This window comes from Moschus berezovskii, chromosome 1 (assembly GCF_049115385.1).
Source record: "Moschus berezovskii isolate FMDL1 chromosome 1, NW_MosBer_1.0, whole genome shotgun sequence".
In the NCBI taxonomy this organism is placed as follows: Eukaryota; Metazoa; Chordata; class Mammalia; order Artiodactyla; family Moschidae; genus Moschus; species Moschus berezovskii.
The window spans coordinates 122,280,338-122,297,596 of record NC_142460.1 but is presented as its reverse complement, the minus strand read 5'-3'; the positions used below and the strand labels follow the sequence as shown (position 1 = coordinate 122,297,596).

At 37.5% G+C, this 17,259-nt stretch overlaps 1 protein-coding gene across 3 annotated transcripts in view; it reads left to right on the top strand.

Moving 5' to 3' along the window:
- The window catches only part of SERPINI1 (serpin family I member 1), an 81,609-nt gene extending 73,713 nt beyond the window's left edge, over positions 1–7,896 (top strand). For all 3 annotated transcript variants that reach the window (XM_055410439.2, XM_055410448.2, XM_055410430.2), the window contains exons 7-9: positions 5,742–5,828; positions 7,262–7,351; positions 7,576–7,896. In XM_055410439.2, coding sequence (XP_055266414.1) covers positions 5,742–5,828; positions 7,262–7,351; positions 7,576–7,652 — 254 coding nt within the window. In that variant the 3' untranslated portion in view covers positions 7,653–7,896. The remainder of the gene's footprint in view (positions 1–5,741; positions 5,829–7,261; positions 7,352–7,575) is intronic.
- Positions 7,897–17,259: the final 9,363 nt, after the last annotated feature.

The window sequence follows — 17,259 nt, the reverse complement described above, 5'->3', positions numbered from 1 at the left end:
TTCCTCAAATACCTGAGTGCATCTACCTGGTGGCTGGCAGTGTGCTGAAATTGGGGATTGAGACAGAAGATGAATAGCACAGGAAGGTCCAGGCCCTCAGTGAGTAAGTGTCTGGCCTAGCAGGAAAGATGGCCTTGATTGACACATAATTACATGAGGATGAGCAATATAGGAAGGCAAACATAGACGCTATGAATTTGCCTGTATTCCTGCATAACCTTATCTCCTTCTGTGATGTGGTGGCAGCATACTCTTTCTTAAACCACTTACAGCTTATATTTTATTTTAATGTAACTGCTTGAAGTTTGTCCCAAAAGAAAAAGGTTCCATTTTCTTTGTCCCCTCGGTATTGATAATGTGATTTCTCACTTTTTACATGTTCTCTCCTACTTGTACATCCAAAGAGGTGGCATTTCTCTCAAGGTTAAGTGTCCCGAGATCTTGTTTACAACTGCAGAAACCTGCTGTCTCTGGTGGGGTTGGGACATTGGTTTCAATCTTTATTTGCTGTCTTTGAAATATATATGATAACACTGGTTGTTGAGTCACATTCCCTTTGCTCTTCCACTCAGTTAGATTTTCTAAGTTTTCTAGTGTGTGTGAGGTCTTTGTATTTTTTTCTATCTCTCTGGGACTGTTTTCCATCTACTCTGGATTAGTGTCATATGTTTTATTTATTATAAGAATAAAGTCTATAGCCATAATTGTGAACAGATTTGTGGTCATGGGGCCTGTAGAGTGACAATACCCATGGTCTTACTATTAATATATGAAATAATTAACCCCTTTCATTTGGGCTTTCCTGGTGGCTCAAACAGTAAAAAAATCAGCCTGCAATGCAGAACACCCGGATTTGATCCCAGGATTGGGAAGATCTACCAAGGGAATGGCTACCCACTCCAGTATTCTTGCCTGGTGAGTCCCCATGGACAGAGGAGCCTGGCGGGATACAGTCCATGGGGTCACAAAGAATTGGACACAACTGAGCAACTAACACTTTATCTTTCTTTCATTCAACAATTACTAAATGTTGGATTGTGGGCTTCTCTGATGGCTCAGTGGTAGAGGAGCCGGGCAGGCTACACAGTGCATGGGGTTGCAGAAGAATCAGACATGATTTAGTGACTAAAGAGCAACAACAAAATGTTGGATTAAATACTGGTAAATTATGCATTACCAGGAAGCTCTCTCTACTTAGGATAGTTCACCCCTTAGGCTCACTAGATGCTAGAAGCCAGAAGCACTAAGAGGAAGGACACAATCCTTGCCTGAAGGAGATGGAAAATCCACTGAAAGAGATAACAATATAAATATGATATATTATGAAGGCTTAAATAGACTTAGATCCTAAGTTCAGTGGGCAGGAGTGATTAGTTATACTTTAATGGGGGGTAGGAATCAGAGGAGAGCAGAAAAGTCCTGGTAAGGCTGGGAAAAAAATGAAAGTGTTAGTTGCTCAGTCGTGTCTGACTCTTTGCAACCCTATAGACTGTAGCCCACCTGCCAGTTTCCTCTGCCCATGGAATTTTCCAGGCAAGAATCGAACCCGAGTCTTCTGCATTGCAGGCAAATTCTTTACTTCTGAGCCACCAGGGAAGCCCAAGTAGGGCTGGAAGCTGAGCATTAAAAGAAGATTAATGTCTGACTGTACAAGGGTTTAGGGAGTTTTCAGGGACACAAAGACACAGAAGTGATAAAGTGTGGTATGCTCAAGCCACTGCAGTTCAGAAAATCTGGAACACAGTGTGTAGAGTGAAGAATGCTAAATGAAAGAGGAAGAGTCAGCCTCACAGAGGTCTTCATACTGCATCCTGAGCAGGCTTGTAGGTGTGTGATATACTGAAGGGGAGATGGGAGGGCAGGCTAGCAGGTTACAGAATAAGGGTTTAAGTATGGGAGTAGCAAAAATTGGTTTGTGTTTGATGGTCATCCCAGAGGAAGCTTGTGATGTGAACTGGAGGCAGAGCAGTTTTAACTGCTGACATTCCCACAAACTCATTTTACAAAAGGATTTGTATATGCTTCTGGGTTTAATTTTCTTATTTTAAAGAATTTTACCTCTGTGTTAATAGTGAGTTTGGTGTATGATTTTCTTTTTTTAGACAGTCCCAACCTAGACAGCATATTAGAAAGCACAGACATTACTTTGTCAACAAAGGTCCACCTAGTCAAGGCTATGGTTTTTCCAATGGTCATGTATGGGTGTGAGAGTTGGACTATAAAGGAAGCCGAGCGCCAAAGAATTGATGCTTTTGAACTGTGGTGTTGGAGAAGACTCTTGAGAGTCCCTTGGACTGCAAGGAGATCCAACCAGTCCTTCCTAAAGGAGATCAGTCCTAAATATTCATTGGAAGGACTGATGCTGAAGCTGAAACTCCAATACTTTGGCCACCTGATGTGAAGAGCTGACTTATTTGAAAAGACCCTGATGCTGGGAAAGATTGAGGGAAGGAGGAGAAGGGGATGACAGAGGATGAGATGGTTGGATGGCATCACCGACTCAATCGACATGGGTTGGGTGGACTCCAGGAGTTGGTGATGGACAGGGAGGCCTGGTATGCTGCGGTTCATGGTGTCACAAAGAGTCGGACACGACTGAGCAACTGAACTGAACTGGTTTAATTTTAATAGCAAGGTTAAGACTACCCAGAGATGACTTAGATTGTTTTTATTCTCTTTCTAGAGTCTGGAATAGTTTTATCTCAGAAAATTCTATCTATTCCTAGAAGATTTGGTTTAAGTTCCCTAGAAAACCATCTAAGCTTGGAGTCTTTAATTTTGAGGGCTGGGGAAGGTTCTGTCTACTGATTCAGCTCTTTAATGCTTACTGGACTATTCAGACTTTCTATATTTTTCCTTGATTCAACTTTCTAATTTATTTATGTTTGTAAAATTGTCCAGTTGATGGCAAATCTTCTATTTCAAAGTTATCCACATAAAGGAGCACAAGAAACTTCGAGGGGAGGTGGAAATATTCTTTATCTTATTTGTGGAAGTGGGGTCATAGATATACACATCTATCAGAATTTACCAAATTGTGTATTATAAACAGATACAGTGCATAGTAGATAACTTATACCCCTTAAAGTTGATTAAGCTTCCCAGGTGGTGCTAGTGGTAAAGAACCTGCCTGCCAATGCAGGAGATATAAGAGATGCAGGTTTAATCCCTGGTTCAGGAAGATCCCCTGGAGAAGGGAATGGCAATCCACTACAGTGTTCTTGCCTGAAGAATCCCATGGACGGAGGAGCCTGGTAGGCTACAGTTCATAGAGTTGCAAAGAGTTAGACGTGACTGAAGCGACTTAGCACACACATAAAGTTGATTAACATTTATCCACAGAAAATTATGCACAGTATTCTTTGTGATTTTTAAAAATTCTCTTCTATGGACGGTCCTTAACTAGGCGCTGCCACTTTCACACTCAGGGCCATAGATGTGTAACCCTGCCTTAACTAGCAGACTGATAAAAATGGACAGCAGAATCTGAAAATAATATAACACCATTTAAATACTAAATAGTTAATATATTTTACTTTCTTGGAGTTCAGTATTTTGCCAACTAAATTATTTTTACTAGTTACTTAATGCAACTGATATTTTTCATTTGCTGAAAAAGACTAGTCGTCTGGATTTGAGAGAGCTAGTTATACTTGTTTAATGTAAAACTTTATTCCCCTTCTAATTTTCTTCTAGTTATCAAATGCATTCCAGAAGAAAATATCATAATATGTGAGATGGACTATTTCATGATGCAGGGCTTATATCTTATTGCTAAATATGAGCTGAAGAAGGAATAGATCTATGAAAAATATAATCAGAGATGCCACCAGTTTGTCTTGAGGCTTATTCAGAACAAGCAGGAGCTTTTCAAAAGGTGTACCAAAAATGTTGTCGAACATCATTTTCTAACCATATCAGATAATTATGTGTTATTGAAAGTAGTACTAAGCAGTTTAATGGGAAATCAATTCTGCTTTTACTGAGCGGTGCTCGGCATCAGCAACAAAGCTAATTATCTTAAATTTGAAGTAGACCTCCTGGGATGGGAAAAAAAAAAGGTACAAACTTGAGTAATCCTTTCTCTTACTTCCTTGTGCTATTTTTTCTTTTTTCTGTATTTGAGGTACCTCCTGGTTGTTTTGTTTTAGTCTTGAAGAGAAGCTGGAAGCCCAAGACTGAATGCTGCTGTATTGTATCATTTGCTAGGGCTCCCATAACAAAGCACTACAGACTGAGTGGCTTAAATAACAGACATTTATTTCATCATAGTTGTGGAGGCTGAAAGTCGAAGATTAAGGTGTCTTCAGGGTTGGTTTCTTATGAGACCTCTCTCTCTGAGTTACAGATGGTTGTCTTCTATGTCTTCACATGTTGTATTAGTCAGGGTTCTCCAGATAAAACAGATCCAACAGGATGAATGGATACACACACACACACACACACACACAGATGGCTATGTGCATTTGTGTCTATATAGACATTTACACAGAGAGAGAGAGATTGAGATTTATTTTAAGGAGTTGGCTTGCACAATTGGGCAGGAAACGTGGGTTTGACCCCTGGGTTGGGAAGATCCCCTGGATAAGGAAATGGCAACCCACTCTAGTATTCTTACCTGGGAAATCCCATGGACAGAGGAGCCTGACGGGCTACAGTCCATGGGGTCACAAAGAATAAGACACAACTTAGAGACTAAACAACAACAGCAATTTCCAAATACAATCCTATTATGAAATCTTGAGGGTTAGAGCTTCAATATATGCATTTTAGAGAACAAATTCAAGCTGCTGCTGCTAAGTCGCTTCAGTCGTGTCTGACTCTGTGCAACCTCATAGATGGCAGCCCACCAGGCTCCCCTGTCCCTGGGATTCTCTAGGCAAGAACACTGGAGTGGGTTGCCATTTCCTTCTCTAATGCATGAAAGTGAAAAGTGAAAGTGAAGTCACTCAGTCGTATCCAACTCTTAGCAACTCCTTGGACTACAGCCTACCAGGCCCCTCCATCCATGGGATTTTCCAGGCAAGAGTACTGGAGTGGGGTGCCATTGCCTTCTCCGAAATTCAAGCTACAACAGCCATTAACTTAAAAGTCAGCGTAACTAGAAAGACAATTCAAAGGGAAAAACAGTCCTCCTAATATTAAAAGTGTTATTTAGCCTGACTTTAAGATAAAGCGTGTTTTTGAGACCTGAAATAAACCAATTAACTGGAATGGGAAATAACTTTTTAATATATTCATACTTCTACAATCTAGAAGTCGAGTTTGTTTTCCTTTGCCAAGGATATTTATATTATCACAGTAATTAGAGATTAGATTTTTTTTTAATTTCTTATTTTGGTTATATGTGGATTTCTTCCCATTTTCATTTTATGCTTTTAAGTTTCAAGTTAGAAACAGGTAAGAAGTTTTTCTTGAGTTATGAACTAATTTGAAATTGTTATTAAAAACAGAGCCACATTTTGCTTTTCCTGGCCATCTACGAAATAAACGATGGGAAAATTACCAATAAAATGGAGGAGAAAATTAGCAAGAGAATATAATATAAAAGAAAAAACAGAAAATACATCTTCAGTAGTTCTCTCAAATCATAAAAGTAATCTTACAACATTTTCTCATATGTTTTATGTCAGTACCTTATGTCACTTATGTTTTTCAGATCTGTTTAACCAAAGGGTAAAGTGCTTCCCTATCTCTGATACCAAAAAAAAATACTTCTGTTATCTCTCTTTTTTTTGCAGATAACAAAGAGATTTTCCTTTCCAAAGCAATTCACAAGTGCTTCATAGAGGTCAATGAAGAAGGCTCAGAAGCTGCTGCTGCCTCAGGTGCCAAATTATGGTTTTCCCAAATCTCACCTTTTCTAGATCTGTATTCTTAAAGCAATCTTGGGTCGGGGAATGGGAGTCATTTTTAGAACCAAGTCATAAAACTGATGCTACCCTCACTTAGAAGTCAAGCTAATGATGAACCTCCTAGGATTTTCCAAATAGGATATGAAACATGCATTCATTTCAGTGCCCCATACAGAGTAACTCCCATCTCTAATGAGAGGAAGAAGGAGATTGTCAGCTCTGCAGAATAGATTTTCCTGCTGTGCTGTCCATTTAAATATTTAAAATATTTCCCTGCTGCCCCGTTAAACATTTTTCTTTCTATTTAATTATTTGTGGGAGTTAGTTCTTAATTTTGTCAGTGAAGAGCTTTGATTTTTTAAAAGCCTATGCACAAACAAGCATACATGATAGCATGCAATACAAAATTTTAATTTAATAATAAAATAATAATTTTAAATGAAAGTTTTTAAAAATTTACCTAAATCATGCATCCAAAAAAACAAACCCAACAACAATAACAGTAAATGTTCTTAATTATTTTAAACATTCTGATTTCCTTAGTTAAGTGAGAAGGATTTTTCTTTTCTCGTTTGTTTGGTTTTGTTTCAATATCATGTTCAACAGCCATCACCAAATTTTAGAAGGATTTTTCCCTTCTCTAGTAAAATGTAACACATCATGCTGTACACATTATTTTTAACCTCTGCATATATTTACCCATTAAAAGGATCTCATCAGTTAAAATGGTGTTTGTGGGAGGAAATAGAAACAGTAGTCTCAGGCATCGAGAAAGCTTCAAATCTTACATCGTTTAATCTTGGCCTTTTCCTGACAACACATCACCCTGCAGCAAGTATAAAATGATTATCCCACAATAAGGATCTCAAGGGAATTCAGTTTCCCAACTGTAGGAAACATCATTGAATCTCTCCCTGCTGTATTCTCTCTTTAATCACTGCTGTTCTGGCCACTTGCTAGAAGCCTGGTGACTTGCTGTGTAAAATCCCCATTTCAGATAAAAGAAATGATGATTTGGTAATATAAAGAAACTGGGGGAGGGGAAAACTGGAGTAGAGTATTTTGTTTCTGGTTGTTTTTTTTTTTCCACTTTCCTTGACGTAAGTCATTTTATTAAAGTCATAAGTATTTGTCTGAGGCCAAGAATAAAAATTTGTAATAGGCAGAATAAATTATCCTCTATTTTCGGTGGGATGATGGGAGGAAACTGTGTGTGTGTACATGTTTGTTTTTCTTTAAAATCAAATAAAGATGTCAGCTCATTTACAATTTTTCTCTCTTTAAGTCTTTAAAATCTTGCTTCATGTAAATCATTACCTTTGTGCTGAACATAGATGATTTGGAGAAATTGCTCATTAGTCCCTGCATATCCACAGACATGTAATTACTTTCTCTCTGTGCTACAGGAATGATTGCAATTAGCAGGATGGCTGTGCTGTATCCTCAAGTTATTGTCGACCATCCATTTTTCTTTCTTATCAGAAACAGGAGAACAGGTAAGTCTGTTATGAGAACAGAACCTTATTTATGGCCAAAAAGAAATCATTTGTTAATTGAAAACATATTCCTGCATTTTTATCAGATAATTTCTAATGTTCAAATGATTTTTTAAGTGACAATATTCACATTCTTATCTTTAGAACATTGCTAATCGTAAGCAAGAAGGAAAATAAATGGCTTTTGTTCAACTCCTTTTTTGTTCACTCCCTACCCAATGCAGGTACAATCCTATTCATGGGACGAGTCATGCATCCTGAATCCATGAACACCAGTGGACATGATTTTGAGGAACTATAAATCATTTTATTTGAGTAACAAAGAAAACAGTAACTAAGCACATTATGTTTGCAACTGGTATATATTTGAGACTTGTGTTTTACAATATATCTTAAAATAATATTTAAAATAGTTCCTGAAAAAGATAATGTATGTAAATTATAAGCCAACTTGTCAAGGAATGTTATCAGTATTATTGAGATAATGGTCCTGTCATGTCATTGTGTTTGTTGTGCTAGTATTTAAAATAAAAGTACATAGTGAACATGTGAACAGCTCTGTTTTTTATTTTAGAAGTTGTAGTATACAGATACCTCTAGGCAGAATTTGGAAACAGTGGTACTTCTGGACATCTTTAAGTCTTTCATAATTGTGCAGAAACAAAGCACCAAAGTAAATTAGTGTTATTCATTTATATATAACAAGCAACAACTAGTGAGGTATTTTTGTGGACAGCTACTCCACAAAAACTCTTGATTGCTGTTTCTCTGAAGACAGTGTATAGTTTAAAATAAAAATCTGCAAACTGAACATCTTTTATGTGGCTCCATGAAAACACTTGTTAGGAAAAAATTGGGGCTATGCCAACCCATAGCTTATAGCTATAGCTTATTGACTATATCTTTAAAGATCCACTTGGCTTCGTAAGTGTGATATAGATTACAAGCCTGGTATATCACCGTGTTTTGCTGCTGCAAGTAAAATCTGACCTACAACTTAGTCCCCCCAAGTCCCAAAATAAGCCAGATGAGCAAATTAATAATAAAAGTATGCCCTCTGGTATGTCACTGGAGAATAAACCGGAAAAACTCTGCTGGTACAGATACTGGAAACTAGCAGGTCATAGGCTGAAAGCTGCTCACAGGGATGTTCTTGTTTGTTCTATGGAAGAGGTTTTCCTTTTTTGAATTTAAAGATCTGTAATTGGAGTATCGCATTCCTTGTTTTTCCCATTGGTTCCTGATGGTTCTGGAATACACTTGTGTTTGAGACCTCTTGAGAGATATGTCCTTTGTGTAATGTTTTGCTTTTATTTTCTAGTACAAATGTTGTCAAGTCCAGTGGGGACAGTATCAATTTCTTAAGTTCTCTAGTAAACTATTTTGTTATCCTGTGGCTGAAATAATGGCATTCCTTTGTGGGAGGTGGGGGGGCGGGTGCATGGGGGAAGGAATAATCTCATCAGATTCCATGAATGGAACCAGACTCATTTAATGCCAAATTTTTGATTCTTTGATTAATAATTTCTGAAAAAGTTTTAAATGTTTCAAAATTTAACAGAAACAGTTTGATTGTGATTTTCTTGTATGTTAGGTATCTTGCTATGATTTGGAGCTGTTAAAAGGATTGATATTATTAACTTTAATTCTGTTCAGGAGAGCTGTGGTTTAGAGCAAGCAGGCCTGACTTTGACATACTGAATTCTAAACTGAGAGGAAAAACTTGAAAATCTGCATTTTTAAAAGTTCCTCTGGTGATTTTGTTACAGTAAATCTTGAATATTGCTAAAATAAAGGATACATGTGGAACACTTAAATATTATTTGTTTGCATGCATGAGTACTCAGTCGTTCAGTCATGTCATGTCCAACTCTCTGTGACCCTGTCGTCTGTAGCCCACCAGGCTCCTCTGTCCATGGGGATTCTCCAGGCAAGAATACTGGAGTGGGTTGCCATTTCCTCCTCCAAGGGATCTTCCTAACCCAGGGATTGAACCCACATCTCCTGCATCCCTTTGCATTGGCAGGCGGATTCTTTACCAATGAACCCCTGGGAAGCCTCACTAGTTGTTTAAATGTGGTTAATTTACAGAAAATTAGATCAATCAATGAAGTACCCTAAATTGTTTTTTTATGTGTAATGCGATCACTTGGGTATCTAATTAAAAATGCAGATTCTCATTTAGTAGCTTTGGGGTGGGACCTGAAATTCTACATTTCTAACAAGTTCCCAGGTGATGCCATTACTGTTGGCCCATTGACTCAGGTTGGTAGCAAAGCTCCACTTAACATAGGGTTACATGTTTGATATTTTTACATATTGAAACAGAAAAATTTTATAATTTTCATGCAACTTGGAGAGATTCAAGAGATAGGGTTATAGTTTACATTAAGAGTGCAGTAAACTTATTAAAAAATGATTTTACTTGAGAGTTCTTTTTTACTCTATAGAAAAATGCAGACTTCCTTTGCACATTAGAACACTTGAAATATAGTCTTTAAAAATATAAAGACATTTACAGGCAATGCCCACAAAAGAATTTATGTGTATCCAAGGACACAATACTTAACATTTAATCTTTTACTACTTGTGTATTCAGAAGACTTATAGTTTATTCATAAAGCTGAGGTTATTGGAGACCAGCTTTCTTGTTTTCATTTATAATGTACACAGGCTGTTGATTCAGTATTGATATTCTGAGTTTGTGATATTCTTTATTACCGTTTCACTACTTCTTAAGCATTACCTATAGTGTTATACCTGTGTAGCCATCAGTCAACTAAATGAGTTACCTATAAGGGACAGTAAACATCATTAGACAAGCATGTGGATTTTATAAAGTCCAAAATGCAATTTTTATTTGCTGATATAAAATTAAACTTTACCATTCAGAATGTTTACTTTAAAATATTTCAAAACAATTTAGATGTCTCTTAAATGAAAATGGAGTCTACCTTATTATTAGCATGTTTATGGAGTGCTTAAAGCTAGAATATTTGATAGTACCAAGGTTTTCCTATTGTTTTGTCTTGTTTATAATTTCTTCAATATTTCCTTTCTATTGAAAAATAAATCTTTTTTTAGTTTCTTTTTATTTAAATTGGGGCATAGTTGATTTATAATATTATATTAGTTTCAGCTATACAACATAAGAATTCAAATTTTTTACAGCTTATACTCCATTTAAAGTTACTATGAAATACTGCCTATATTCCCAGTGCTATACAGTATATCTCTGTTGCTTGTTTATTTGTACATAGTAGTTTTTACCTCTTAACCTCCCTAGTTTATCTTGCCCCTCCGCTCTTTCTTCTCCCCATTGGTAACCACTAGTTTGTCCACTACCATCTGTAAGTCTGTTTCTTTTTCATTACATTCATTTGTTTATTTTTTAGATTCAACATACATGTGATAACATACAGTATTTGCCTTTCTCTTATTTTACTTAGCAGAATATCCTCTAGGTCCATCCTTGGTTTTGCAAATGGCAAAATTTCTTTCTTTTTATGGCTGATTAATATTCCATACATATATATATGCCGCATCTTTGTTATCCATCCATCTGTTGTTGGGCATTTAGACTGCTTCCATATCTTGACTGTTGTACATAATGCTGCTGTGAATCTTGGGGTGCATGTACCTTTTCAAATTAGTGTTTTCATTTTCTTAAGCTGTATGCACAGGAGTAGAATTACTGGATCATATGGTACTTATATTTTTAGTGTTTTGAAGAGAAAAATTAAAAAGTATAGGCCACTTTCATTTCCTTTAAAGTGTATGTTCGCACACAAACACATAGACACACACATATGATGTGCACGGTCAGCTTACAAAAACTTTTCTATTTGTCTCATATCTGGGGGGAGGAAATCAACAATCACACATTTTCTGCTTGTACTTTAAATCATTTTTCCAGCTTCACTGAGGTATAATTGACAAATAAAATTGTATATATTTAAACTTTACAACACAATGATTTGATATACGTATACGTTGCAATTAACACAACCAAGTTGATTAATAAATATATCACCTCATATGGTTACCTTTTGTGTGTCTGTGTGTGTGGTGAGAATGCTTTAGATGTATTCTCTTAGCATATTTCAAGCATACAATAGAGTATTCTTAGCTATGGTCACCATGCTGTGCATTAGATGTCCAGAATTTATGCATCTTACAATCAAAATTTGTATCCTTTGCTCAATACCTCCCTACTTTCCCCATCCCTTAGCATGTAAAGCCACCATTCTACTCTCTGTTTCTATGAATTTGACTGTTTTTTTTTTTTTGAGTTCCACATATAATTGATACCATACAGTATTTGTCTTCCTTTTCATGACTTATTTCACATAGCACAAGGCCCTCCAGGTTTATCCCTGTTATTATAAATAAGCCCCTCAGCCCTGACAACCACCATTCTATTCGGTTTCTATGTACTCTTACTGTTTATTTTACTTATATTTTATTTTTAGATTTTTCATTATGAGATCATACAGTATTTGTCTTTCTCTACCTTATTTCACTTAGCATGGTGTCCTTCAGATTCATCCATGCTATTGCAAATGGCAGGATTTCCATCTTTTTATGACTGAATAATATTCCTGTGTGTATGTGTGTGCGTGTGTGTATATTTATATATGTATTACACTTGTATATGTATGGATTTGTGTGTATACATATATATATGTATTACACAGGAATACATATATTACATTTCTTTATCCATTCAAACATCAGTGGATGTTTAGGTTATTTTATGCCTTTATGAATAATGCTGCAATAAATGCAGGAGTACAGATGTCTCTTCAAGATACTAACTTCTTTTCCTTTGCATATATACTTTGGATATTAAGTCCTTGTCATATATGGTTTGCAAATAATATTTTCTCCCATTTTTTAGATTCCCTTTTCATTTTGTTGATGGTTACTTTTGTTCTACAGAAGCTTTTTAGTTTGATGCAATCCCATTTGTTGCTTTTGCTTTTATTGCCTGTGATTTTGGTGTCATATCCAAAAAATGATGGCGAAGACCAAAATCAGGATCTTTCCCCCTATGTTTTGTCCTAAGAGAACAAACACAGAGAATATGAAACTTAACTCAGCTGCTTTGTTTCATGTCTGCCAACTAAGTTTTCCTGAGGGAATTCTGAAGTCTCTACATGAACATAAAAATACCTCATGTAACGAACATCTTATGAAAACTGGGAAAGATATTTCCACAAAATAATCAGTTTACAGATAGAATATGCTGCTGCTACTGCTGCTAAGTCACTTCAGTCATGTCCGACTCTGTGTGACCCCATAGACGGAAGCCCACCAGGCTCCCCCATCCCTGGGATTCTCCAGGCAAGAACACTGGAGTGGGTTGCCATTTCCTTCTCCAATGTGCTGAAGTGAAAAGGGAAAGTGAAGTCGCTCAGTCGTGTCCGACCCTTAGCGACCCCACGGACTGCAGCCTACCAGGCTCCTCCATCCATCGGATTTTCTAGGCAATAGTACTGGAGTGGCTTGCCATTGCCTTCTCCGACAGATAGAATATAGTATAACATTAATAAGCTAAAAACTAAAGGTGAATCCTAAATCCTGGCTTCTGATTATGATGAGACAAAGATGCACAGAGTTGTGAAAAAGGTGTTTACTTAATGAAAATAGAACCAATTGCAAATAAGATACATACTGTCCTTTGTCCAAATCTGGGCCTTATTATAAGTGAAATATAGATAAGCTTTTCCTCTTGTTGAAAATTGCAGAGATCTTTCTCTATTTGGGGGAAAATTGCATTATTATTTGTGACATATGGCATGTTCCAGAAAATGTTTCTTTAGCAGTCATCATAGCTACTGGCTAATATAGCAGTTTTTTCTCTTCCTCAAATAGAAGACAATGTTTCATCTCTCCCCTCTTCTGAAAGTTTTGTGATAATTCACACATACAAATCTGATATTTGTTCACACAATTGCTCTTTGTCTGTTATTTAAGGAAAATTGCCAATGGAGAGCATATTCTTTTCCATATGATTGAGTCACCCCTGCTTCAAATATTTTCTGCTTAAGTATTTATAACCAGATTCCTATGGAAAAACACAGACTGTGTGGCAAGAGAGAAAACCAAATTTAAACAGCAGATCTGCCACGTACTAGATGTCTGTCCTTGGAACCAGTTGTTTAATTTTCATCTGTGTATTCAAATAGTAACATCTACTTCGTAGGGTTATCTGAGGATTAAATGATATAATGTGTATGAGGAATACAATAAGTACTTGACACATAGCAGTCGGTCATGAAAGGCTAGCTGTTAGCATTAACATGACCATATTTCAGCTCTTCTAAGGCACATCATTTTTCAGATTTTAAGATAATGGAGTGATCAATGGTGTCTCACAATTGCTGGTGAAGGTAACAGCCATGACTTAGATGGTATTGCTTGTGTGCGCAGCAATCTTGTTACATGATGGCGGTCTAACTCTTGACTTCTCAGTCCACAAACCACTGAGAAAGAATCATAATGACTGTCTGAGGAAGCACTGTGAATTGTCTAAAAACTTTTCATTGATTTTTCTGTCAGATAAAGTGCCAATTTCAAAACTTGTGAAACAGGTGTCAATAGCTTAAGGGAAAGTCCTGGAGACAAAAGTTGCACTCTGAGAATGTCTGTGTCATGCCCAGGGCTCTTAATAGCATGGAGGACAAAGGCGTAGACAAACAGACCTCAATCACAGCATAGGAAGTGACTTGGAGCTGGACTCTGTTGAAGAAACATTGTATTTTGCTCATATTTTCACTTTAAAATATACATAAGTATGATCCATAATAAAATGTATTTAAATAAGTCTAAAAGATATACTTAATGTTTCAAATGAATTTGAAATACACCTTCTGTTTAATGTGTCATAGTTTAACTGAAAGCAGGTTTTTCCTTCTAAGCTTACATAAAACAAGGGGTGTCCTAAAACTGATGTCTTGAATTGGACGAAATATATTATTCACAGCAAGATTTGTGAAGGAATCATATTTGTTAAAGTACATTGTGAGTGGAAATGTTGTTATATATCATTTTCAAAAGAGATTGCTTTCCAGACTTTTTAAAGAGGGGAGAGAGGCAGTGTGTGAGCAAGAAAAGGAAAAGGGGAGTAAAACAGCAAATATTCACATTCACTTCAGTCGCTCAGTCGTGTCCGACTCTCCGCGACCCCATGAATCACAGTACGCTAGGCCTCCCTGTCCATCACCAACTCCCGGAGGTCACTCAAACTCATGTCCACAGAGTCAGTGATGCCATCCAGCCATCTCATTCTCTGTTGTCCCCTTCTCCTCCTGCCCCCAACCTTTCCCAGCATCAGAGTCTTTTCCAGTGAGTCAACTCATCGCATGAGGTGGCCAAAGTATTTCAGTTTCAGCTTTAGCATCAGTCCTTCCAATGAACACCCAGGATTGATCTCCTTTAGAATGGACTGGTTGGCTCTCCTTGCAGTCCAAGGAACTCTCAAGAGTCTTCTCCAACACCACAGTTCAAAAGCATCAATTCTTCGGCGATCAGCTTTCTTCACAGTCCAACTCTCACATCCATACATGACCACGGGAAAAACCATAGCCTTGACTAGATAGACCTTGGTTGGCAAAGTAATGTCTCTGCTTTTTAATATACTATCAAGGTTGGTCATAACTTTCCTTCCAAGGAGTAAGTGTCTTTTAATTTCATGGCTGCAATCAGCATCCGCAGTGATTTTGGAGCCCAAAAACGTAAAGTCTGACACTGTTTCCACTGTTTTTCCATCTATTTCCCATGAAGTGATGGGACCAGATGCCATGATCTTTGTTTTCTGAATGTTGAGCTTCAAGCCAACCTTTTCACTCTCCTCTTTCACTTTCATCAAGAGGCTTTTGAGTTCCTCTTCACTTTCTGCCATAAGGGTGGTGTCATCTGCATATCTGAGGTTATTGATATTTCTCCCAGCAATCTTGATTCCAGCTTGTGCTTCTTCCAGCCCAGCGTTCCTCATGATGTACTCTGCATAGAAGTTAAATAAACAAGGTGACAATATACAGCCTTGACATACTCCTTTTCCTATTTGGAACCATCTGTTGTTCCATGTACAGTTCTGACTGTTGCTTCCTGACCTGCATACAGGTTTCTCAAGAGGCAGGTCAGGTGGTCTGGGATTCCCATCTCTTTCAGAATGTTCCACAGTTTATTGTGATCCACACAGTCAAAGGCTTTGGCATAGTCAATGAAGCAGAAATAGATGTTTTTCTGGAACTCTCTTGCTTTCTCCACGATCCAGCGAATGTTGGCAATTTGATCTCTGGTGCCTCTGCCTTTTCTAAAACTGGCTTGAACATCTGGGAGTTCACGGTTCACATATTGCTGAAGCCTGGCTTGGAGACTTTTGAGCATGACTTTACTAGCGTGTGAGATGAGTGCAATTGTGCGGTAGTTTGAGCATTCTTTGGCATTGCCTTTCTTTGGGATTGGAATGAAGACTGACCTTTTCCAGTCCTGTGGCCACTGCTGAGTTTTCCAAATTTGCTGGCATATTGAGTGCAGCAGTTTCACAGCATCATCTTTCAAGATTTGAAATAGCTCCACTGGAATTCCATCACCTCCACTAGCTTTGTTCGTAGTGATGCTTTCTAAGGCCCACTTGACTTCACATTCCAAGATGTCTGGCTCTAGGTCAGTGATCATGTTATCGTGACTATCTTGGTCGTGAAGATCTTTTTTGTATAGCTCCTCTGTGTATTCCTGCCACCTCTTCTTAATATCTTCTGCTTCTGTTAAGTCCATACCATTTCTGTCCTTTATCGAGCCCATCTTTGCATGAAATGTTCCCTTGGAATCTCTAATTTTCTTGAAGAGATCTCTTGTTTTTCCTATTCTGTTGTTTTCCTCTATTTCTTTGCATTGATCACTGAGGAAGGCTTTCTTATCTCTCCTTGCTATTCTTTGGAACTCTGCATTCAAATGCTTATATCTTTCCTTTTCTCCTTTGCTTTTCGCCTCTCTTCTTTTCACAGCTATTTGTAAGGCCTCCTCAGACAGCCATTTTGCTTTTTTGCATTTCTTTTCCATGGGGATGGTCTTGGTCCCTGTCTCCTGTACAATGTCACGAACCTCCGTCCAGATTTCATCAGGCACTCTATCTATCAGATCTAGTCCCTTAAATCTATTTCTCACTTCCACTGTACAATCATAAGGGATTTGATTTAGGTCATATCTGAATGGTCTAGTGGTTTTCCCCACTTTCTTCAATTTAAGTCTGAATTTGGCAATAAGGAGTTCATGATCTGAGCCACAGTCAGCTCCTGGTCTTGTTTTTGCTAACTATGCCCCAACCAGTAATGCTGAAGAAGCCGAAGTTGAACGGTTCTATGAAGACCTACAAGACCTTTTAAAACTAACACCCAAAAAAGATGTCCTTTTCATTATAGGGGACTGGAATGCAAATTAGGAAGTCAAGAAACAACTGGAGTAACAGGCAAATTTGGCCTTGGAGCCTGGAATGAAGCAGGGCAAAGGCTAATAGAGTTTTGTCAAGAGAATGCACTGGTTGTAGCAAACACCCTCTTCCAACAACACAAGAGAAGACTCTACACATGGACATCACCAGATGGTCAACACCGAAATCAGATTGATTATATTCTTTGCAGCCAAAGATGGAGAAGCTGTATACAGTTAGCAAAATATTCACAAGCTACCTGCAAATGGTAATTATTTTCAACAAAATGACTCTACAGTTTCTGAAGTGGCTGAACTTGGTCATTAAAAAACATCTGAAAGAAGAATTTTTCTGGCATTCATCACATAGAAGTGAATGTTAATGACTGGAATATGTGTGAGGAGGGCAGAGTGGGAGGGTGGGAATACTGAATCTATTTTTTCTTTTTTTTAAATGTACACCTCTTAATGTA